This window comes from Seriola lalandi, unplaced genomic scaffold (assembly GCF_002814215.2).
Source record: "Seriola lalandi dorsalis isolate HSWRI2012SDOR001 ecotype SW California unplaced genomic scaffold, Sedor1 jcf7180002054736, whole genome shotgun sequence".
NCBI classification, from domain to species: Eukaryota; Metazoa; Chordata; class Actinopteri; order Carangiformes; family Carangidae; genus Seriola; species Seriola lalandi.
The window spans coordinates 2,392,664-2,416,241 of NW_019525289.1; the positions used below are offsets into that span (position 1 = coordinate 2,392,664).

The following is a 23,578-nucleotide window of genomic DNA, read 5'->3' on the forward strand; positions in this document are numbered from 1 at the left end:
GCTGCGTTTGATTTAAAATAATTCAAAAGGCTAACAAGAACTTCATCATCAGTATTCTAGACAGTTTCCAAAACTTTCTGATCACCTCCACCATAAATGGTTTTGCCTTCATTAACACTCCTCTGCTGCAATTCAACAAGGAAAAGTCAAAACTAAAACTCTCAAAATGATAAAAAACATAAGGCATTTCAGGAAGAAGCGAGTTTTCTCTAAAATTCAAAACCTAATAATCAGCCTTCATCAACTTGGAAAAAGATTCATTCAAACCCTGGTCCACTGCAGAAAAACCTGGACAAAGATTCAGGTACATGCTGTTGTACAGTGTGCAGCGTTACTTTGATACTTTGCGCCTCCAGTCGTCTTCATCAGGGCAGCTGATGTCGAATATGATCCCGGACTCGGACACACCGATCAGGGTAGAGCAGTAGCAGAGCTGGACCACTGGCTTAGACACTGTGTGCGTGGTTACCTTCACCAGGCTGGGAGCGACCACACAAACACAGGATAAAGATGGTTAGAGTGCAGAACTCATCACACCTCATTTCATGTCTCCATTTTTCAAGTCTCACTAGAAATCCTCAGCTGTGTTCCACTGCTGATGTTCTGAAACCCATTTGTTGTTTTTAAAAACTTTTAAAACCCAAACACTACACAGACACAAGTTACAGCAAAGTATGTCATGCAAATGTATTCTCACTTTTTCTTTCTTTTTTTTTTTTTTTTTTTTTTTTTATTACTTTTGACGGGATGCTGATTTTATACCACTGTAGATCTTACACCGTCTCTGAAGCAGCTCCAGAGAGTTCGCTGCCTTTCCCAGAGGAGGGAAAAACAGACTGTGGCCGGTTACAGTGAGGTTGTATTCAGCATTCTGCTAATGTTAACGGATGCTTCTCATCCATACAGGTATTAATCCCTATCAAGACTGATTACATGTTAAATTTAGGTCATGGGTTGCTCTGAAAGTAATGTATTGATTTTGACATATTAATCAAATAATGTATAATTCTCATTGCAAAGCTTGTTGCTGTTTTTAAATATCTTCAAATTTAAAATATGAAACCAAACCAGAACAAAACTTCCTCATGAAAAAAAATGTTTTACTTCAAGACTGACAACTTTAAGTTTGTGTTTGCACTATTCCTCATCACATTTGTCACATGTAAATGAATGCTGGTATTAATAAAAGTGTGTTTATTGTTTTCTTGTCTTACTTCACCAGATCTTTATTGTAAATGAGAATTGGTTCATAACGTCTGATTGTTTAAAGGTTAAAAAATATAAAATAACAAGAATGGAGTCCGTAGTTCGTCCTGTATGGTGGCTTTTGGTGCGTGTTTTTTTGTTGTCGTTTACCTTGCAGTGCTGTGTTGTTCATTCCACATCAGTTTCCACACGTCAACAAAACATTCCATGTAGCTGACAGCAAACTGGCCGTGAGGCATGGGGCAGATCGCTGTGATGGTGCTGCCTGAAGCCTGACACACACACACATACACACACACACAAACAGACACACCGCGTCACTACACAAACACAAAAACAAACACAGTATAAATTCTTATTCTTGTGCAATTCTTCACCTGCTTGTGGCCGACCACTGTGTTGTGCTGCCACAGCTCCAGCAAACCGGACGTATAACCAACAAGACAGCAGTCGCCTTTCTGAGAGAAGCACACGGCTGTGACAGGGCCAGAGAGGCCGAGAGGACTCTCTGAGCATAGAAGACAGAATGAAATGAACAAACGTCAGACTCTTCAAAACAGCTGTAAAATAAATCATATCAGAATAATTTTTCATGATACAGGTGACCAGGAGCTCCTTTACTGACTGTGACTGGACACAGAGAAGACTAGAGCGGTCTTAAACTGATCAACTATCCAGCGTGAACTATTTTCTTTCTTAATGATATTACACAGAGGCCGAATCTACAGTATTACTTGTCGTCCATGTCCAGCATTGCACTGAGCAGTCTTCAGAAACGGTGAGGAATTCTGCGGCTCCTTGCTTGCGAACAACTCCACGAATCGCACCGCTGTGACCGTTGAAGGTGCTGAAGTGCTCCATCTGCACGTCAAAATACAGGATGTGAGGGAGGAGACAAAAACTGGAAAATGAGTGGCAGTGTTCACTCTTTTTTTTTTTTTTTAAATCAAGAAGCCTGAGGACTAATCTTGCATGGGCCTCAATGAAAAGGACAAAAATGACGGAAATATTTCAATAAATTGGAAGGATTTTATTTTGAGCGACAGACCTGTAGTGGTTTCCAGAGCTGCACTGTGCTGTCATCAGACGCAGTAAATACAGTAATTTCCTCTGGGTTGACTTCAATATTCTTGTCTTAAAACCAAAGCAAGAATAAATATTAATATAAAAATAAAGCTTAGTGACTCATTAAATTGTACAATGTGAAAGAACGAGGGAGAGAGAAATAGAAAGTGCAGTTTACTTGTATTTGTGAGGAGAGAGCAGTGGTGTATCCGCTGCCTGTGGGCAGTGATGTGGCAGATTTCTATGTTGTTTTCCCAGTTCCACACGTGCAGCGCTCCCTCTGCACAGCCGGCCATCACATACTGTCCCTACACACAGTAAATAACAAGCACCAAGTCAACACAGAAGTTCCTTTATGAAGCCAAATGCTTCCTTTGTCACAACACAGTTAAATTACTGTTCTGTACACAAACGATTGAACTTTACCCATACATCCGTTAGTTGCTAGAAAACAAGATATATTTATTTTGTCTGATGGACAGCTGTATAACTCTCTCACCAGACAGCAGACAGAGGTAAGAGGACTCCTCCAGGAGATTTCTCTGACACACTGGCCTGCCTGCAGATCCCATAAACAAAGCCTCCCATCGTTTGAGGAGCTAATCTGGAAGAGACAGACGGAGGCTGATCTATATGTGTGATCTTTACCTGTGACTCAGGTTAGTTACAATTCTTCATGACACTCGTGAAGGTAAAATAATGACGGCTCACCACGCAGTCTGGAGTCCAAACACAGCCGGTGATCCAGTCTCTGTGAGAGTGAGGGAGCGACTTAGAGAGAGCAGCAGGAGACGAGTTCACATCCCACACCATCAGGGCCTGAAACAAAGACTCTCTTGTGATTACAACACAGCGCGCACCAAGTCTGACACAGTGGTTTTAATGGTGCATGTCCAGCACGACTGGACATGCACCATTAAAACTTACAATGTCAAAGATATTTATATTTATATTTCAAGTTAAAGGAATATAATTAGTCAATTAAGTGATTATTGACTGTACAGAAAATTGTATTGCCAATTGAACAATTTGGCCTATGTGTTTATTTATTTATATTTATTTATTCATTCATATCATGAATAAAGCAATGTTGAGAATATACATTTTGGATTCATTCAGCTATTCTAAACTCAAGGTTCACTTCCTCGCCTTTTCTAACTCTTTCAACCAAATCCCACAGCCTTCTTCAGAAAATGACACTAATGCACTTGTTAAACTTGTGTGAAGAACTTCAGCCACATGATGATGAAAAGGTGGTTGTATGTGGTTCATTCACTGAAGAAGGCCATGAGATGTAATCAAAAGCTCTGGAAAAAGCTGGAAAGTGAACCTTAATTTCAGAATATTAATATAAACACTCACTGGTTCTCAGTTTTATATATTTGTACACTGACAATGTTTAAGTTCTAGAGTGATGGTTAGATAAATGACACGTAAAATAATTTGTCTAATGTAGCAGGTAAAATACCGCCAGCATCACATCCCTGCACATAAACACTTGGATAAGATTAAAAATTCACAAATTTCTAAATAATTCTACCTGATCTTTTCCACCGGACAGTAGCTGTCCACCATCAGGGCTGAAAGCCAGACAGGTGACTCCTCCACTGTGGCCCCTCAGCAGCGCATGAGGCTCCAGATCAGTGTCAACGGCCAGATCGCTCAACAACCACAAAACAATGGTGAAGTCGTCTAATTCAAAGGGAAATACAGAAGAGCAAATAATAAAACATTTACTAGTGATGTTTTAGGAAAAACATCGTCTACCATTATATCACCTGGAAACTGGAAGTTCTTAGGACATTCTTTAAAACACCATATCATTTTCTTTACTTCACCGACATTTACCTGAAGCAGAAGCCAAGTAAGTGGAGTTTTGAGCCAGTGCCAGGATGGCGCCTCGTTGCATAGCAAACATTCCAGATGCTTTCAGGCGCCCGTTCATTCCCTCCTCTCCCTCTTCTCTCCTCCAGACCCTCAGACGTTTGTCGCTTCCTCCAGACACCAGCAGCTCAGGTTCGGTCTGCTCTGCGTCCAAAACGACCCACAGCAGGCACAGGATGGACATGTCGTATTCGCTGGAGGCCCAGGTCATCTCACCTATGTAAGATCACGATAAAAAATTGTTCATAGTTTCTTTGTTTACAACATCTATTTTGGGATCTTTTTAAAGGTACATTATCTTCATTTTGTGCAATATTAATACAGAGTGGAGGAAGATAGGAGAGCTAGGAAAGAAATAGAGCAGGTGACTTGAATTAAAGTCAGACAGGTACAGTACATCCATGTTTAATGTCTCTTATTCAGTGTAATAATAATATTTTATAGCTTTGTTACGATTGTATCTGCTTTATAACCTTGATAATACCTGTGCATTTATCTATTCATCTTTACATCAATCCTATATCCTTGGTTTATTTTGATATAAACCTTGGAAAACCCGATTTTGCCGAACTATAATTTCCTCTTTTGGCAATAAAAGACACAAGCGAGACAGAAAATACAGACACAATATAAGAGTAAACACATTTTAAAAAGAAAAACAGAAAACACTGGAAAACAGTGTCTTAAATCAAGGCTTATTTTCTTTAGTTTTTTCAGTACATTTTTTATGTTGCAGAAAAGAATATTCATGTGACTGGAGCTGCTGTATATAGACAAAAGATCCTGTAAATGGTTAAATTTAATAATGCGAAGTCATTCCTTCTCATTCTCGTTTGGCCCTCATTTGCATATCTTTACTTGTTTGTGTTTTTTCCAGGGATGAAATTTTATAAGTGTGATTTTTCCAGGCTCTTAGAGTTAACCAACCTTTCTCAAAGAGCGGAGTAAATTTGTTAAAATATGTTTCAAATTTAGCGTTTCTCAGACCGTCTGTAAGTGACCACAAAGCCTACTAACGAGTATTGTATATGATGTATATATGATGTTTTCAATATTAAATCAGATCATATGTAAATTCAAACTTTATCATTTGAATTGGCTGTTATGCAGTGTTGTTGGACTTCACTGTAAACAACGGTTTGGCGACACTCATGCAGCTTCACCAGTTTACGATTTACATCAGAGATCATCAGCGTGACATTTGAAAAAGGAAATATGGGTGAAGCTTACAGACAGCCTGCCCTGGTATGGTGCTAAATTTCACCCGTTATCAGCAGCCTATTAACGATCAAACATAGACAACGGACAAGGTCGCGGACCGGTGGGTTAAGACTGGGTCAATTTAATTCAGTTAGGTGATCTGTGACTTTTATTTTAGTGGTTAAGTCCTTGGTCTAAAAAAAGTTTAAGAAACACTGATGTAAACACACACCTGCATCAAGACTGAAGTTTTTGATTCCTTCACTGTGGTATCCAACAGCAGCGTAGTCTCCATTTACAGCCACACACAGAGCAGCACAGACTGACTTTACTGACTTCAGCTTCTTCTGAGGAGGCTCCTCTTCACACTGAAAAACACAAACAATTAGAGGGATAAGAAGAGAACTTTTTCATTCCTCTTGTTGGATTGAAATAAAACAAAACATCGGATAGAAAATCTTTTCTTCAATATGACTTACACCTAACCCTAACCGCTCACTTACACACAAACACTATGACATAAAAGACAGGATTAAGATGAGCTAGGTGACATGAATTATGAATAAAAGAGAAATCAGAGCTTACTTTATCGTATTTTAATGCAGTGACTGAGCGTCCAAGTCCACCTGACCAGAGCTGGAGCTGTTACAGGAAAACAAGAAAGAAATAAAGAGACTATTAATTTCAGAATAAGTGAGGATGTGCTCTGAAGAGGAAACAGGTGCACGTTTCCTGCCATTAGAAAAAGCAGAATCTTACACATTTTATTTGCAGCTAATGCACTGACAAAACGGCCGGCATGTTTTGATCTGAGTCTTCATCAGAGCGTCAGTTCTCTTATTTGTAGTCTTGAAGTCATTATATTATCATGATCCTGCCATTGTGACCTGCAGATTTTAAGTTTATCTTTTGTGCTCCAGGTTCAGTATGTATATCTCACCATGTGATCTGAGCCGCCAGTGAGCAGCATGGCTCCTTCGTCCAGGAAGGCGAGGACCTCTGCTGCTCCGCGGTGAGCCTGGAAACATCCGAGACAGGTGGAGGTGGGCACCGACCACACCCTGACCTCTCCAGATATAGAGCCAGAGCAGAGCATGGAGGAGGAGGAGGAGGAGAAGGAGAGACTGCGTACTGAGCGCTGGTGACCACACAGAGGCTGGAGGAAACACACAGGAGAGAAACAGTGCTTATATTTAAAAGCTGACCTGAGCTCCCTGTTCAAGTAACATGCAGCATTTCTTTAGTGTCTCCTCACTCTAACTCACCGTTTGAGTTTTATTCTGGAGCCAGTTCCACACGATCACTTTCCCATTCCAGCAACCAGCAGCCAGCAGGTGACCCTCGGGGTCAAAGGTCACACAGTTCAAAGGGCTGGAGCTGAGCAGGGCTGCTACCTCATGACCTTTAGTAGAGGACCACACCTGAAGAGCAGAAAAACAACCGGACAATATAATCAAGGATGGACAACTTTGACTGTTTCAGTTGCAGGTAGAATTTAATAATAGTAGACAATTTCACAGTAGTGAAATTTAATAGCATTAAATTATATTAGAAATATTTAGATGTGCATTAGATTCATCAGAATGGTTACTAGTCTTTCTGGGGTATAAATAAAATTAAGAATTACAATAAACAAATTAATAATATATATATATATATATATATATATATATATATATATATATATATATAATAAACAGCTTTTTAAAATCCTCCCAAAAGACCAAAATTCACAAACAGAGGAAAACTGGTGATTTTGCAAAGGAAAGGACAAACAATAAAATATAAACAATGACAACAAAAAAACAAACAGCACAAAACAACAACAAAAAAAGTTGAATGTGATTTGTTTGACACTAACTTTCAGCATGAAGTCCAGAGACACGGTGGCAAGGTGCTTATGGTCTGCACTGATATCACTTGCTGTTATCATATTAGTGTGGCCATCAATGAGAGCAGTCCTACAAGCAGAGGAAACACAGGTCAGTTTATTCAAACATCATTAACCTGTTTCTGTTTCTGAAGAAAAACCTGAATCCAACAGGATTGTGGGATTTGTACAGTCTGAGGTATGTTGCTTATTGTCCTTCCTCTCACCTGCAGCCAGTCACAATGTCCCACATCTCTATTCGTCCATCGAAGGAGGTCGTAACAAGATGTCCGTCCTTCCGAAAGACACAGCTCGAGATGCCGTCACAGCTGCTCACCAGTGACTTCACCTTCTGTTCCCAGCCATGACAAAAGTTGATATTAGACATTTTTGCAGTTTCTTTTTTTCCTCACTGTGACATTTTAACAGCAATTTAACAGTTTAGTGTGTAAAGGCTCTACAATTCATTTCTCTGGTAATGAGAATTTTTAACTGTCATGTATATATGAAACCTGGTTTCTGTAATTAGGGCAGGGCTTTAGAGAAACCCATTCTTCGCAGCTAGATTTCCCCTGGACACAGATGATTTCTGGGCCATTAATGTAAACTGAATCTCTACTCTGGTTTTTACATGTGCACAAAAAAGACTTCACACAAGTTCAGCAGAGCAGGAGTTGGGGCAGAAACCTGATTAATAACATTCTGCATTTACACACAGATTTTACAGTAACCGAGTTACTGCAGTGTATAAACAGAGCTGATTATGATTTTCTTGTAAGTAATCGTGAATATGAGTAATGCGTAAACATGTGAACAAGTGGTCAGGACTGCTAAATACAGCCATGAATACAATTCACCCAATCATAGTCTATAAGTCCACTGAATGTGTGACATATGTGACAGGATGAAAAGCACACGGAGGAGAGGCAAAAACATGCATTACTAGTGGAAAATAATGACCCATAAAACCCCACATCCTGGAGTTGAAGTGTGTTCATACCTGTCCCGTCTGTGCGTCGATGAAATGCAGCATTCCCTGCCCAGTACCGACCGCCATCAGCTCTCCCTCCGGACTCGCAACCAAACAGGTCGGCTCAGAGGAGAAGGTGGACACCAGCTCACTGCGGTGAAACACACAGGACCACCGACTCATTTCTATAAATGTATATCAGTATTTAATCAAACACTAAAGACAAACAAAACAACGAAACAAAGTTTAGTTATGTTACATCTGAACGAAAACCAAAAGAAGTTTGATGTCTCCAGGTGGTGAAATTGCCGAATTAATTTTTAGTGACACAAACAGTGGATTTAGGGAACACTTGTAGCACACTTCTTTTAACCACCTTGCAGACCAACCTGCTTACCTGGTCTCTTGAACAATCTGATCTTTGTTGTTTAACCACTCAACCACCCGGACCCCTCCTTTTCCCACCAGGCCCTGCGCCCAGGTGTGAGCAGACGTCTCTGGAGGCTCGTTGAGGGCCTGCTGAATGAAAAGAGGCGGCCAGGAGGAGAGCAGGGCGGCGTGACGCCGCAGGAAACTCCGGCAGTCTTGGAAACCAACTGAGAAGACAACATAGAAACTTGTATGAGGACTGAAACACATCTGGCAGGAATTATTGGGGTAAAATGTATTTTTATTCACTTACACGAGGGTGCAGAGATACACTTCTTATCTGCAGGGAAGGGAAAATTTCACAGGATACAATCATTAGGATTTTTGGTCAACCTGCCCATGCAACAAATTTAAACATGTAGTTGCACACAAGAGAACGTGGAGGGAAAAGCATCAAAAAACCATCCAAACTACCAAAGGGAAATACCACATTTATCGTGCGGTATCACCATTCACACTCACCGTACAAGCTGTAGGTCTCCAGGAGGTGGTGCAGGAGGCTGTGGCGAACATTAGCATACAGGAAATAGTAGCTGGAGAGCAGGGAATGGAGCTCCTCCAGTTGGCCACTTTGAATCTGACCAAAGCCAAAGAGAAACACCGAGGATGTTAACAACTAAAGTAAATATCAGCAGTAACTGTAGTTCCATGGAGGATTTTTTATGACGTATAAATTAGAAAAGGAACCAGCTTAAAGATGGTTTGAATCTTGTATCAAGATCTAGTGGCTGAAACATTAAAGTACAACTGACCAACAGCATTTTCAAATACTCATTGATGAGAGTTTATTGGTGAATACGTACAGTATATGATTCCTGTTTGCTGTATCACCGGAGATTTATACTTTTACAGTTTGTTAATTAATGCCAAAGCATTATTGTTCATGTGTAGTATTTATGTAATGAGTGGTGATAGAAGGTGACTGACCAGGTTGGAGGGCAGGTGCATAACAGAGTTGGCCTCACAGTGGAGGAAGGTGTCTGTTCCCTGGGGGTCAGCTAGTGCCCACAGATGAGCTGTGGAAAGAGACATAGTACAGAACAGGCCACAGTGAGTTAATCTTTGAGCGTTAGAGACAAACGATGTGATGTGGTGTTACTTTACCTGCCAGTGCCAGGTGAGCTCTGGTCCTGTCGCTTTCTGCTGGGAGGAGAAAGTCCTCAAAGGCCAGCCTCACCTCCGGGTTTGTTAGAGCCAGCAGGTCGTCGGTGTCGTGGCAATGAGACGGACCAATCAGACTGCAGGAAAGGGATCCAAACAGGTTTAATCTTCACTTGGGTTGTTATCTGTAATTTTACTCAGACCTCAGTATACTGTATCTACACAGACTGGCCTAAATGTATATTATACCTGTAGCATGCCTCTATAATCTAATCACTATCAAACCCTAGTTTTGTCTTAGAGATGTCGTTAAGAACACAAACAAACAAGAAAAAGCAGAGAAGGGTAATTATTTTATTCAAATATCAAAGCATGAAAAGTGATCCCTGACATCCTGAAATAAGGAGGGAGCCCACATTACTGCATATTACGGGGGGAGAGTTTAGATAAAAACAGGCTGTAGCGACACTTTCTGTTGATACTTTGATAAGATTAAACAATGACAAAATCTCAGACATTCATTTTCTCTCTTGGATTCATTCTGCTTTTAACTCATACAGAATTCATACCTTTGTAATCTCTGGGCTATACGAGTGAAAGTTGCCATGGGAATGCGTCCTTTGGGCTTCCTGGACAGCTGCAGCACTTCCTGCCATGACACCTGGCCATCCCGTGAGGACAGGTCATTGCACGTGTTCAGCACAGAGTACAAGTCTCTCTCCCTCAGGCCTGTGGATCAAGAGGAAAAAGCGTTGGGAAGACAATGGACAAGAGATATCACAATGTTGTGAGTGCCACACACTTTTAGCCAGACACACCAAAGCCAGTGATAAATGAATAAATTAATATCTGTAGAAATATTCTGGCATCATATTCCTCTACCATAACACAACATGCTCCTAAACAATTCCTCAAATGTGTTTCTCCAGAAAGTTAAAAAGTTAAAATGAATGCTAAATAAAATCATGTTAAAATTTCTCCTCGGACTCATCGTACCTGTAGGGCTGACGGTGAGTACTGCCAGGGTCCAGCGGAGTCCCAGCATGCCTCTGTACTGGGAGCAGAGTCTGTCCAGGCTGTGCTGCACCAACAGGCTCAGAGACTGGGGCAGGCTCTGCAGGCTCTCCTTCAGCTGAGACACAAAGACACAGGACTCACTCAAACCACTGTTGCTATCCACAAGCTGAGCTGCAACGTGCACAAAACTAACATGTATGTATATAAAGTGAGGCTGCAGCCAAGACTTCTTTTTATGATAGATTTTTTATTTTCTCGATTAAAAGGCCCAAAGATATTCACTTGACTGTCATAAGGTGAATAAAAGTGGCATATATTAGCAATTGGGAGGCTGAAAGCCGAGAACATTTGGCAGCTTTATATGAATAATTTATTTGATTATTTGATTCCATTTTACTGCAGATACTTTTTTAATCTATTAATCTATTAATCAATGAATTGTTTCTGCTCTAACATATATTTGTTTTTATTTTTATTGCCTTCATTTGGTGCTACCACCTCATGACTCACTTATCTATTGCTTAAAGACTTTGTCTTTTATTTTGTTTTCTTTTTTTTCCCTTTTCTTATGCTTTTTATTTCTTTACATTTTCTCGTGTGTGTGTGTGTGTGTGTGTGTGTGTGTGTGTATGTCTTTCTATGGTTATATGGACAAATTTTAGTTGGAAACACCTTGTTTTCAGGACACTTTGGTCCTCACACCCTGGGGGTTAAGACTTGGTTTTGGGTTAAAGGTTAGTATTCGGTTAAGGTTTATGTTAGGATAAGAGTTGTGATTAGACATTCACTTGTGGTGGTTGAGGTTAGAGTAAGGGGTCAAGAAATGCCTCATGTGAATAAAGTGAGATCAGACCTGATCAAAGGAGGCAAAGTTCCTCAGGTCTTCACAGGCCAGGTGCAGGTAGAGAGGACTCGCTGCTCCTTTCTTCATTATCAGCATCTGGAGCTGGACAAACACAGCAGTTTTAGGGAAAACTAAAAAAAGACAAATTGAGAGAACATGAAAGAGTATATAAGGGGATATAAGGCAAAACCTGGTTGTTGAATGCAGAGTCACTGAGCTTCTTCCCAAAGGTGTCCAGTCCCTTCTGAACTATCTCCTTCCGGTCCGGCACGGTGAGCTGTCCCAGGGTAAACAGGACAGTGCTTCTCTTCTTGGCCAGGGTTTGTAACAGAGTCGCTTTAGATGTGATGCTTACGACCAAACACACACCCTGATAAGAGAGAGCGAAATATGTGTTTCACTGTAACAGACAAATGTAGATGAGCTGCTTGGGACATTGCTGACATGAAAACGTTAGACTTTGTTTGTCTGGGAACGTGGACACGTCAGATACGACCCATGTGACTGAGAAAGCCAGACTCCAGTATTTCAAATTATGAAGATCAACATTTTTGCAGTTTGAAGAAGGGGGTTTGCCTAAACCTGATCTTAATGACATGAAATAAATGAACATTAATGAGTTATGAGTGTGTAGCTTTCCCATTCTTTATTGTAATGTCTGCAAGCCAGCACCTTACCAGAATAGCTGTGTGTTTGTATTTGATCAAGAATTGACCATGCATGTAAATTTCTATTACCAGATTGTACAAAATAAGATGTTTTTTTGCGTCTTTTATTATGATTAAACAACACATTTAAGTACAGGACATTTTAAACCACTGAAATGATTAAACATAACAAGCATGGTTCAGTATTTACAGCTGCGACAGACTGCTTAAGGTTGTTCAAATACACAAAAGACCAACACAGGCACAATACTAGGCAGAGTCAAAAAGATATGGAACCTCTGGATCTAAATTTCTCAATGTCAGGAAGCTGAAGTCTGCAACAGATAACCAGGTGACATAAGATCCTGGGAAACTTAGTTAGTTTTTAAAAATCTGTGTAAAAACTAAAAAAAATCTAAAAGACATGGAAAGAGGAGATGTGGTTGAATGTATTTAGTATTTTATCTTCAAGTTACAACTTCAGGACAGTAGTGTAACATCACAGCAGTCTTTGTTGTTGCACTGATTCAGACCAGGCCAGGCCCGTGATGGAAATGTGTTATTTTCACTTTTAGAGTTTTTATCAATGTATTACACTTAGTTCGCTCTGTATGCTGTTTATGGTTTGTCTTGTATCGTCTCTATTGTACTTCTTGTGCTTATCTTTCATGTTGTTGTTGGGAAGTGTGTTATGCACGGGTTGGCTTATGACAAAATAAAACGTATTGATTTGACTGACCTGCGGAAGCTGCTGTGGTATCCAGTCAGAGTTGACTTGACCTCCGCCATCTTGAACAACATCCACGCCATCAACTATCAGCACCAGAGGTTTGTTCTGCTTCATGTCACTCAGCGTGGAGTGAAATTCTGACAGCAAATCTCTGAGATAAAAAAATAAAAACATGTACAATCAAAACAGGTGAAAAACATTGATAACGCATAGACAACATGATGAGCCTGTACATCTTAACTATTTGCAGGACGATCCAAAAGGTAATCACTTGTAAGAGTGGGGAAGAGGTGATTCCTTCTCAGTATCTTTCATTTTCCTGAACCACTGAACCAGGCAGCGAACAAGGTTCTCCACAGAGCGTGCTGATTGGCTGGCAGCTGTAGAGTAGAAGATGACATCGCAGACCAGGTTTCTCCTGGACTTGACTCCAGTCCTGAGGGCGTCTGCTAGAGCAGCCTGTGTGGAGGGAGATAAACATGGGTAGCATTGTTCCCGTCTACAGAAATTATGTGGATAGCTCGCTCACATTTTTCCTCAAGTAAGATTTTTGTTTAATGTAATTCTTTCAAAAGTCTGTACTGCTGGTCAAAAGTTTTAGAATACCTCAGTTTATCCAGTTTTTATTGAAATTCACGTAGTTTCATGTCTCAGTGTTTCTGAAACTAAAGCAGTGAACAGATAAACAGATGGAGAATCTTTTTGTTGAACTAAATTGAATCTAAATGTTTACCACTCATGACTTCATTTCAACAATGGAAATCAACACTGATGCATGTGAAGACACCATCTAGTTCATTTCTTCTAATTTAGTTCTGGCATAACCTCGGAGTGTGTTTCAGGTCATTATCTTGCTGTAGGAAAAGGCCAGTTTATATGATTTTTTTTTTTGGGGCAGTTTCTGCTTACCTTTCCATAATTTAAGGTTATTCACTGGACTTGAACTGTATAAAGTTCAATGACAACTCGAAATAGTGGGGTGTTTTAAAACTTTTGACGGTTAGTTTATGTTGAAATGAGGTTGAAAGATTGAAGACCGACTTTGATTTGTTGTTCAAAGTAACTAAAACATTTCATTGCAGTCAAACACAAATAATTCACACAAAAAAAAAAAAAAAAAATCAAGCACTTAAGCAGAATTAGAGCCAAAACTTTCCAAAATTACCATGAAGACAGTTTTGCCCTCTCCAGGTCCTCCCTCCACCACCATCATCCCTCCTTTGGTCTGGACCTGCTCCACCATCTCCACAGCTCCAGACAGCAGCTTCGCCCTCCCGAAGAACTGCCTCTGCAGCGCCCCCTGGTGCACCTCCTGCTCAGTCACGTCTGACGCAGCCTCGGCCTCCTCACCCTCCTGTCAGATACAGAATAATAATGAGGTGATTGTAATCTACTGTTATGTTAGCTATGTTTGCACAGGATGTACCCCTTCAGTTTGAACACTAATAATAAATCATTTAAGGCCCAGTATTACCTCAAACACTGAGGGCTAGACAGAAAATATAATTTCATTTCACTGGTTTCATAAAGATAAGTTTGGTTTTTAATGAAGGTTTTGGACTGAAATTTGTCAGAGTAACTAACTTCCACAAACTGCTTCACAACTGCGATCCAAAGGTCTTCCAGCACAGCCTTCCCAAAGTCCTCCAGGTTTTTCAGGTACGGTTTCCCTTCCACAACACCTCCCCACTCACATGGGTAACTAGGACAGAAACACAGACTTACAGGCTCAGCTAAGGCACCTGAAGTGATATTTTACTGTGGCAGAGTATTTGAATATTTTTTTCATTTATTCCTTCATATAGGTGTGTCAAACTTTCCAAACATATCACTTCACAAGCCCACACTGCAATCAATACAGCAACAATTAAACAGGCCTAAAAATAGTCTTTGGTTTGAAGATTATCTGTAATCGGAAAATAGTGAAAAACAAGCACAGCGTCACTGTTATTACGACTGACAGGACTCACTTTTCAGTGACCTTGACATCACTGGCCCGGATCCTACTTTTCAAGGTGTCCATTTTAGACTCGGCCTCCTTCGATTCGGGAGCAAAGTCTGATTTCCAAGCCACCGGAACTGACCTGAGAAACAACACAGAGAAATGAAATTAAAACATTAGATATTCACATGGATTTCAAGCAAACTACTTGACAATTGAAAATTCAATATTAAAACATTTGTGTATGTGAGTATTTTTCAAATGAAATACAAGGCATTGGCTTACAATAAAAAGACTAATTCTTTTAAACTTAGCTGCAAAGAGCGTACTTGGTGATATTTGGATCTCTGAAGTAGCAGAACATCCGCTGGTGTGCTGTGTCGGGAAAAAGAGCCTGAAACTGACGGATCTCCATCTCTGTGATGGACAGACCTCCTGGGGCCGACGCCAGCTGCACACAGAAGAACATCATGATTCTTTCAATATCTCAAAATCACTCTCTGTTCTCTTGCGCTTTAAATGATTAATGGCTGTTTGATTTTTTTGGTGCACTGTATCACAAAATCTAGGCTGGAGGATATACATATTTAAAACCTTTGTGAATGAAATGTCAGACTTTTTATTACCCTCTAAGGCCTGTTTGACGAGACCTAAATCCGTCTTTCTTAAGACCCACAGATCCCTGATTTCATTTAATCTAAGGATCTGAAGAATCTAATTTGAGAAAGGCTGTTTTTCCATTATCAAGATGTTAGAATGAATCCATAAGCAATATGAGAGGAATGCAGAATTGTGTTTGAATTATTTTCTCTTTATATCCTTTTTTGGAGAATTCAAGTGAACTAATATTAATTAAAAATTAATTTAAAAAGAGGCGCACAAGTGGCATGCAGACATTGTTTACGCAGCACTACTTATTAATTCTTGTATAATTTAATGTCATAATGTCAAGTCTTACCCAGCTGTACTGCGGCAGGTCAGGGAGGACAGGTTTGGACGGCACCAGGCCGTATCTCTCCCCCAGGATTCCTACCATCATCTGGCTGCGACACACCTCTGACAGGCACAGCTCGGTGGCTCGACCCGACTCCTCCTCCGTCACACCCCAACGCAGCTCCACCTCCTGCAGGTAGAGGCAGTGTTGCGCAGCGCGACGCCGGAGCTCCGGGAAGACGCTCCGCACCAAGATGTCGCGCTCGGCGTGCATGTCCCTGAAGGTGGAGGAGATAAACACTCGCATGCCTCGCCACCTGAGGACAGAGGAAACAGGTGGTGTTAAGGTTGTGAGGAAAAGGAAGGAACATATGTCTCATACAGAAGGTCTTCAACACAATAAAAAAAGTTCATCATATTATACATATATCAAATTAGAGGTTTGCCTCCCAGGGTTTATGCTCTTCTGTCACCTTTTAGCTGTTCAAGGCCCTAAAAAAACCTTTTACTGTGAGTGACGTTTTAGTTATTCTACTTGTCAGATTTCAGCTTTTTTTCCTTTTAATTCTGAACAACATTTTGACAAATGGTGAATACAAACCCACACAGTCATAAAGAAGCAGATTAGCTGAATTCTCAAGTGTTAAAATCTTAAATAAATAATACCTACAGATGTTTTTTTCTTCCTCCAGGGAAGTTATGTTTTTCACACATATAACACAAAAAGCACAGATCCATTTTGCATCAAACATGGAATTTTTTATCATTTTCCTTTGGCCTTGGCTGTTTCTTTTTTTTTTTTTTTTAATTTGATTGTTTTTCTCATGAATATTCAATGTTACAAAGAATACTGAGGATTTGAAGACAAAGCATGTTTTCAGGGGCTTTATTACATTACCTTAACTTGGGGCTAGCTGGTATTGGGACGACATTGTTTGAGGCCTGAGGACCTTTAGCTCCCTCTGGTGGTGGGACGTTGTACAGTTTGTCCAAATGATCCACGTGGTCCAGCAGCCTGGAAGATCCTCGTTCCGCCACGAACCTGATCACAAAATTAAAGAAATGGTGAAACATTTTTGGAAAAATACGATTATTCGCTTGTGTTAGATGAGAAGATCAACAACATTTTCGTGTCCGTGGGATTAAAATGAAACTGGAGCAAACGGCCAATTAGCTTAGCTTTGCATAAAGACTAGAAACGGGAGGAAAACAGCTAGTCTGGCTGTGTTCAAAGGTCACAAAATCCACCTCCCAGCAACTCTGAAGCTCACCAAGAGTCATGAGAGTGGTATTGATCTTCCCATCTAACTTTCATAGCAAATACGTGTATACAAATTGAAGAAATCCATACTATAGCCATTGCATTTAACATTTCTTACATTTATACAAATTATCTAAATAAGCTTTTGGATAAAAATGAGCAACCCGACATTTTACCTCAACATTTGCTCACTGAAGCCCATCAGCTTCACAAGGTTCCTGTCCGAGGGGTATTGTGAGTCGCTGTAACAAGTCAACACAACAGTAGATGCATTCAAGATGAGAAACAGGAAAGGAAACAGAAATCAGACAAAAGCTAAATGCTAACTATGTCGACTTTACTGTACTTTTTTACATTAAGAAGAACTTGTCTATGCTAAAAAAAATTAAAAAAAAAAAAAAAAAAAAAAAATCTTGTTGGAAAACAGAGGACAGTCAGAAAAAAAATGCCTTACTGGTCTGACAAGAAGACTTGCACCATGAGGACTTTGTTGTTTATTTCCTTCCTGTATCTCTCGATGATGAACTCGACTGTTTGATCGACCCATGTGTCAGTGAGCACGATGATGTTGTCGAACTGAGATACAAAAGTATATGAGCTTCTACGATCACAAAGCAGCAGTTCTAAATCCTTGTTAACAAACATGCACAGTTTCAGGTTCCTAGGTTAAAAAAACACAGGTAGGAACCTTCACCATGTTGTACTGCGTTGCACAGGGAACACATAATAAAAGTCTGGGAGGCAACATGCAGCTGTCTGTTGGGTGCTTGTGCTGAGCCTCCAGATACGCTTACAGTGTACATGTAGGCAGCAGAACATGGTGTCAGAAATGACAAATTATGATTATTAACGGTTTTATCATTAAAAAATGAGAACTGATGTAAATGCACTATGTGCGTTCATTTGTAGTTTCCTTTAGAGATACCAGATACTTTCTGATAGATAACATTGTAGCTCCATCTTTACAGCAAAGGCCAATGTGTTCTACTTCCTCATCTTTATCTGATATTTAATTTATCTATTTGGAAAATGTCTATTTAAAAATAGAGATTTTTTAAACCCAAAAACGCAGTTGGGAGTATGATGGGTTTTTCCAACCTTGGTACTCCTTTCTTGCTGCATAGACCCCAACAACTAAAACCATAAAAAGATCAAGTTCAGAGAGACTTTTGTTGGAAAATCAACCTAAAACTGTAGACTTAAAGTTTTTAAAGACATATCCCATCCACCCCCAGTGGAAATTATGCCAAACATATCAAATTAAACAACATTAGTAGAATTAAACTAACCTTGTTTGACTTGGAAAATAGTTTGTGGAGGTAACTGTCATCACTGTCATTTGACATATTTTCATCTTCCTGTGAAAGAGAAAGATTCATTAATAAAAGGCAAAATTCAATTAACAAAAACTTCCTTCGAAACATACAGCTCACCCGTTATTCTACCAATGTAAAAATATAAATCAGTCTTGGTAGTGACTTTTCTATGTTCCTTCCTTAGATGTTAAAGTGGTTTATTTATGTTTCGTCACTCTACATGAAAGCTAACATTAATGTTGGTATGAAGACGAATACTGCAGAAAAAACATTCCTGACCTTTATTCGCTCCTTGACACTTCTGACATTTTCCAAAAGGACGTCAGACTTCAGCTTGACTTCTCCAAAGCTTCTCCAGCCGGTTAAGTAAAAATGGCTGTCCTCGGCACTGCTGCTGATCATCAGAGAAAGCAGAACCCCCACCTCCATTATCTGAGACGATATAAAATGGAGAAAGAGGTTTGTTTATTTGAACAGAGTCAAACATTTCACATGGCAGTCCTCCTTTGTGTTATTGCTCATCAGAAATAAAACAGGCACTTACAGAAGGTGTGAGCTTGTTGTCATCCTCCTCCTTTTTCTTCTTCTTTGTCCTCCTGACCTCCTCTTCCTTTTCTTCCTTTTCCTCCTTTTCCTCTTCTTCTTCTTCCTCCTCCTCCTCCTCCTCCTTTTTTTGCTGGGGGTCAGGTGGGAGACAGAAGTCCTGCTTCTTGCTCCAGCTGTTATCATCACGCATGTTACTGTTGAGGAGTATAACGGTCCGTCCGGGCAGCGGGGGCACATTGTAACGGCAGGAGATCTGAACCGCCGTCTCCAGAGCTTTACGGTAACGGTCCAACAGAGCAACAGAGTACAGCCTCTGACTGCGCACACACACAGACACAGTAACAGTTACATTATATGACTGAGTAACCTTTCTTATGATTCATGCAGATGTCGTTTGTGTCTTTAAATGATCCGACCAAATATATATTTCATCTGAGGACCATTCTTCAAAGGTTTTTCTCTGCAGCATCTTTGGTGTGAAGCAGTTTGTTGTTCACCTGTCTGATATTATCTGCAGTTCAGTGACATCTTTTACTACTCAAGTTTCAGTTTCTAGAAGTGTTGCTCTTTTCTCTTCAGTCATGGCGGCCATCACTGCTCAAGCAAATTAAAGCAGCAAGTCGTTCCATTCTCTGTTTCTAACTGTTATATTAATATCAACACTAAACTGATTAATTATATTACTAGGAATTATAGTTCAAAATGTCATATACATGTCAGTTAATTCATGCACTTAATAAATAATATAGGCCTCATTTTCATTTTCGTTTTCTTTGACACGTATGACTGTGAAACAGGTGTTGAATTGTGATATTAAAAAACAGACATTAAAAAGTCACCTAATAACTATAAGTCAGGTAAAAATTAAGAAAAAAAGGAAGGGAAAAAACAAATATCCACTACTCAAAAATACTATTGTCATACTTGGCCTTGATGAGCTGGGTCTTCCTTAATTGGTATAGTCGATTGATAAACGGGACTCCACGCGTCACCCTTATCCTGTTCCTTTTGGTCGTCTCCCAGTCCAAACTCTTGAAGCGCCGGCTCTTGGGAATCTTCTTCAGGATGCCCTTCAGGATTTCTGTTACAGAGGGAATCGCCGGTATGGAGGCTAAAGGACGAAGAGGTAAAGAGGAGGTTACGTACGTGCTCTTTGTTGTACAGTGCATGTACAAATATAAACAGGGTCAGACTTATGTGTTAGTTCGCTGACATATTTTGACTAACAACTGGTATAATATTTCAAATTAACCAATCATATCTTACACTAATGATATTAAGAATCATACCTACAAAAAACAAAAGTGTGTGATACCACTAAGCAGCTCTACTTTCTTCATACAGCATTAATTATTACAAATTTATGTTCTGTTCACTTGTTTTTTTCCCATTCATTTAAAAGACATGTGATGACTTAAGGCCAGTGTATTCCTGAAACAAAGTAGTTTTCATATGTTTTCATCTGACCACGTCTAAAGGTAAGTGTTTGTACTGGCTTCACCTGGAGGCTGTTGCCCCTTCGTACTTTTAGTCCACTGCATTTATATATATACACACATACACATACGCACAAACATATACACACTTTTTCAATGCAGGACTTTTACTTAAGTAAAGGATCTGAAAACTTCATCCACCGTTTTATTATTACTATGACATTGAGTATATGACAAGAGTTTTAGTGCCACTTGATGTTGATGTATCTCACCCAAACTCTGAAGCTCCATGATGACCTTGTAGGCAGCGAGGAATCTGAAGGGAAACTGTCGGCTCTGAGTCACTGCTTTCTGTAAGTACATCGAAAACACGCGGTTACGGCAACGTCATTAAGCTTCTGTTACAGTTTAATACCAAAACAGAGATAACAACCAACTGACAAACACACAACTATGACTATTCCTTTGATTTTTTTTTTTTTTTGTCACAAAAAGTAGCAGGTAATTAATTTGGACAACAGCTTCTAACTAATCTTTTTCTGAGTGTGTGTGTGTGTGTGTGTGTGTTGTGATTTTTAATCCTTCACTATAGAGTGTGTCACCTTGTTGGTCAGTCTGCTGAGGATCATCTTGTGATGATTCTCACTGATGCCCTGAGTGATCATGTTCCTCAGGTTCCTCAGCATGGCCATGAAGGGAAGAGACTTGTTGTCTGCACAGGAGAGACATTATCCATCAACGTGTGTGATCACAGGCAGGTTTGTGCTTGAACAGTTGTAGGTGTGTTACGCGCATGTGTGTTTTCGAACGTATGCACGCATCTATGGACTTGTGTCTCATGTAGTGTTGTACTGGATGTGCATAACCAGTTTAAAATTCATATTCATCTGTGTTGGAAAATATGTATTCATTGGCTTTAGGTCAGCAAAGTGGAACAGCACTTCACAACAACATCAGCTGGAAGATGATACGCGTCTCATTTGTGATGACTGATTTTGCCATCGTCATGCACTTGATGGCGGAAACACGACAGTTAAACCGGCCAGCTGGAGCTGTTTGTTTCTTTTTCAGACCTATGAGTTTCTCCCAGCTGGCGGCCTTGTTGCCCTGCAGACTGAGCAGCCGTTCCCACGTCTGTGGCTGCTTGAGCTTCATTCGCTGCCCGGCTCGCTCCCTGTCCCACACACCCTGCATCCCGCTGTGGGTGAACGCCTTCAGGTCAGCAGGATACCTGGAACAAACACGACCACATTGCATTTTAAAAATAGAAGTAGGACGAACCCAGAGATAGCCCAGGGGTAAAGTTACTCGCCTCTAGGATGACAGGTAAATAACCACTGCTCCAAGCAAAACCCTTTTCTCCTGCATCTTCATCCCTCTGCTCTTCTGCTTTTCTACATTCCTACTATTTAAAGAATAAATGAATAAAATCCTGTAAGTAAATGCTCAGTTTCCCCTAAGAGGGTCTGTAATAAAGACTTCATAGTTCTATTGTACACGTTTTCATTTCCCTAAAATTTGCATTTGTGTGATGTAAACCCAGGATAACATGCTAGTTCCATTTCCTACGTGATACAAATTTGAATTTCCAGTAACACTTTGTTTAAACCCTTCCTTTAGCATTTAGTATTAGTATATCAATATTGAACAAAATGGTTTATAACACACCATGATGTAGTTGTAAGCACATGTAAAGAAAAAATCTTCACTCGCTCTGTGATACATCCACCATGGACGATGGTCTATGCAAAGATAATGATGACAATATAAGACAGTTGTAATGATAGAAAACATGTCTTAATAGGAGAGGAATTATAAATGTTTAAGATACTGCACTTTAATTAACACTTAAAATGTCCTCATATCTGCTTATAGCTACATTATAACACATTATAAACAATGTATTATAGGTATTATCTGCTTATAAATCATAAATGGAAGGGTTCAAGTAAAGTGTGTGAAAAGTCTCAACATCAACTAAATTCAATCATCTGATTAAGTGATACTAAAACCATGTGGCAGCCGTCCATGGAGGACATCAGTGCGAGGATACGTGTGTGAATTTCTGCCTGCGTGTGTGTGTTTGTGCATCTTACTTTCGTCCCAGAATGGCCATGACGTGTTCGGCCGGTTCTTTAATGTGAAGCCTCTTGATCATCTTCTTCATACTGAACTCGCTCTGTTTTTTATCCACCACTTTGTTGCCCTCGAGCTGCAGCTGCAAACACACCACAAAACCTTCACAAACCAGCTGTTTCCAATGAGTTCAAACACATCACCACCTACACAAGTAGCTCACAACTTAAAAACAGTCAGACACCTGATCTCACAACACAATAGGAAAGTATATTGACTTACAAACTTCGTCAGAATAGACGCATCTGATCTGAGCGTTTGCGCCCACTGTTTCAGCTGCTGACCACTTGGTTTCTGGAAATCAAAGATAATGTACAAACAGTGGAACAAACCATAGAGTGATGGGGAGAGGATGTTTGAGGCGCATATTCACTGAAAGTTCATTTACAGAAATTACTCTGTTGTACTAAAATAGAAACCACACACAAAAAGTTTCAATCCACTTTCATTGGAGGCGAATAATAGTGTGTGTGGGTTTCAATGTTTTCAGTTTCTTTTTCTTAAACCACAGTGAAATCAATAAAAGTAAGAAACATTCAGACAGTCAGGGGGTGGGGGTGGGGTGTGGGTGCAATCCCATTTATGTTTCAATTATGTGTTATTTTATTTATACTTTGTGTCCTGCTTTTTATTTTATTGTTTTAATTGTTATTTTACTTGGATTGTAATATTTAGAATTTGCAACTTTTATACTGACTAATGGAAAAAGCATTTTGTGAATAGTATTTTTGATTGTAATGTTTAGTATATATGGTATCTATGGTGACATATCGATCACTTGACAGAGCAATGTATATATAAGGAAAGAGCCTCAGACACCACCATGATTAAGGCAAAAACATTTGGTGAACAAAGCATGGTGTCAGAGTTAACACTGAACACTTCTGTACCTTGCCTTTGCTCCTGTTGCGGTTGTGTTTACAGCGTTGTTTGCGTGTGTTGTATTTGGCCAGTTGATACTCGCTGAACTGCTTGAACTTGTCAGCCATTGCCTTCTTCAGGCACATGGGCAGGGAGTGGCTGAAGCACTGGAAACAGACATAGT

The 23,578-nt window shown here is 39.9% G+C and overlaps 1 protein-coding gene across 1 annotated transcript in view; it reads right to left on the bottom strand.

Annotated features, from left to right (window-relative positions):
- The window catches only part of tep1 (telomerase-associated protein 1), a 29,996-nt gene that overhangs the window by 3,337 nt on the left and 3,081 nt on the right, over positions 1-23,578 (bottom strand). Inside the window, exons 6-51 of the mRNA XM_023424424.2 lie at positions 23,424-23,561; positions 22,756-22,827; positions 22,494-22,615; positions 21,471-21,628; positions 21,000-21,109; positions 20,670-20,748; positions 19,886-20,072; positions 18,960-19,278; positions 18,695-18,847; positions 18,389-18,457; positions 17,554-17,675; positions 17,276-17,341; positions 16,737-16,880; positions 15,864-16,155; positions 15,235-15,356; positions 14,934-15,047; positions 14,548-14,665; positions 14,129-14,317; positions 13,235-13,422; positions 12,973-13,114; positions 11,777-11,956; positions 11,596-11,688; positions 10,722-10,857; positions 10,295-10,454; positions 9,729-9,862; positions 9,552-9,640; positions 9,087-9,201; positions 8,878-8,904; positions 8,593-8,791; positions 8,226-8,346; positions 7,453-7,577; positions 7,217-7,316; positions 6,621-6,776; positions 6,296-6,511; positions 5,941-5,997; positions 5,588-5,723; positions 4,120-4,371; positions 3,812-3,963; positions 2,983-3,090; positions 2,771-2,875; positions 2,450-2,579; positions 2,255-2,340; positions 1,941-2,067; positions 1,584-1,714; positions 1,357-1,478; positions 336-479 (exon numbers count right to left, since the gene is read on the bottom strand). Coding sequence (XP_023280192.1) covers positions 336-479; positions 1,357-1,478; positions 1,584-1,714; positions 1,941-2,067; positions 2,255-2,340; positions 2,450-2,579; positions 2,771-2,875; positions 2,983-3,090; positions 3,812-3,963; positions 4,120-4,371; positions 5,588-5,723; positions 5,941-5,997; positions 6,296-6,511; positions 6,621-6,776; positions 7,217-7,316; positions 7,453-7,577; positions 8,226-8,346; positions 8,593-8,791; positions 8,878-8,904; positions 9,087-9,201; positions 9,552-9,640; positions 9,729-9,862; positions 10,295-10,454; positions 10,722-10,857; positions 11,596-11,688; positions 11,777-11,956; positions 12,973-13,114; positions 13,235-13,422; positions 14,129-14,317; positions 14,548-14,665; positions 14,934-15,047; positions 15,235-15,356; positions 15,864-16,155; positions 16,737-16,880; positions 17,276-17,341; positions 17,554-17,675; positions 18,389-18,457; positions 18,695-18,847; positions 18,960-19,278; positions 19,886-20,072; positions 20,670-20,748; positions 21,000-21,109; positions 21,471-21,628; positions 22,494-22,615; positions 22,756-22,827; positions 23,424-23,561 — 6,305 coding nt within the window. The remainder of the gene's footprint in view (positions 1-335; positions 480-1,356; positions 1,479-1,583; positions 1,715-1,940; positions 2,068-2,254; positions 2,341-2,449; positions 2,580-2,770; positions 2,876-2,982; positions 3,091-3,811; positions 3,964-4,119; positions 4,372-5,587; positions 5,724-5,940; positions 5,998-6,295; positions 6,512-6,620; positions 6,777-7,216; positions 7,317-7,452; positions 7,578-8,225; positions 8,347-8,592; positions 8,792-8,877; positions 8,905-9,086; positions 9,202-9,551; positions 9,641-9,728; positions 9,863-10,294; positions 10,455-10,721; positions 10,858-11,595; positions 11,689-11,776; positions 11,957-12,972; positions 13,115-13,234; positions 13,423-14,128; positions 14,318-14,547; positions 14,666-14,933; positions 15,048-15,234; positions 15,357-15,863; positions 16,156-16,736; positions 16,881-17,275; positions 17,342-17,553; positions 17,676-18,388; positions 18,458-18,694; positions 18,848-18,959; positions 19,279-19,885; positions 20,073-20,669; positions 20,749-20,999; positions 21,110-21,470; positions 21,629-22,493; positions 22,616-22,755; positions 22,828-23,423; positions 23,562-23,578) is intronic.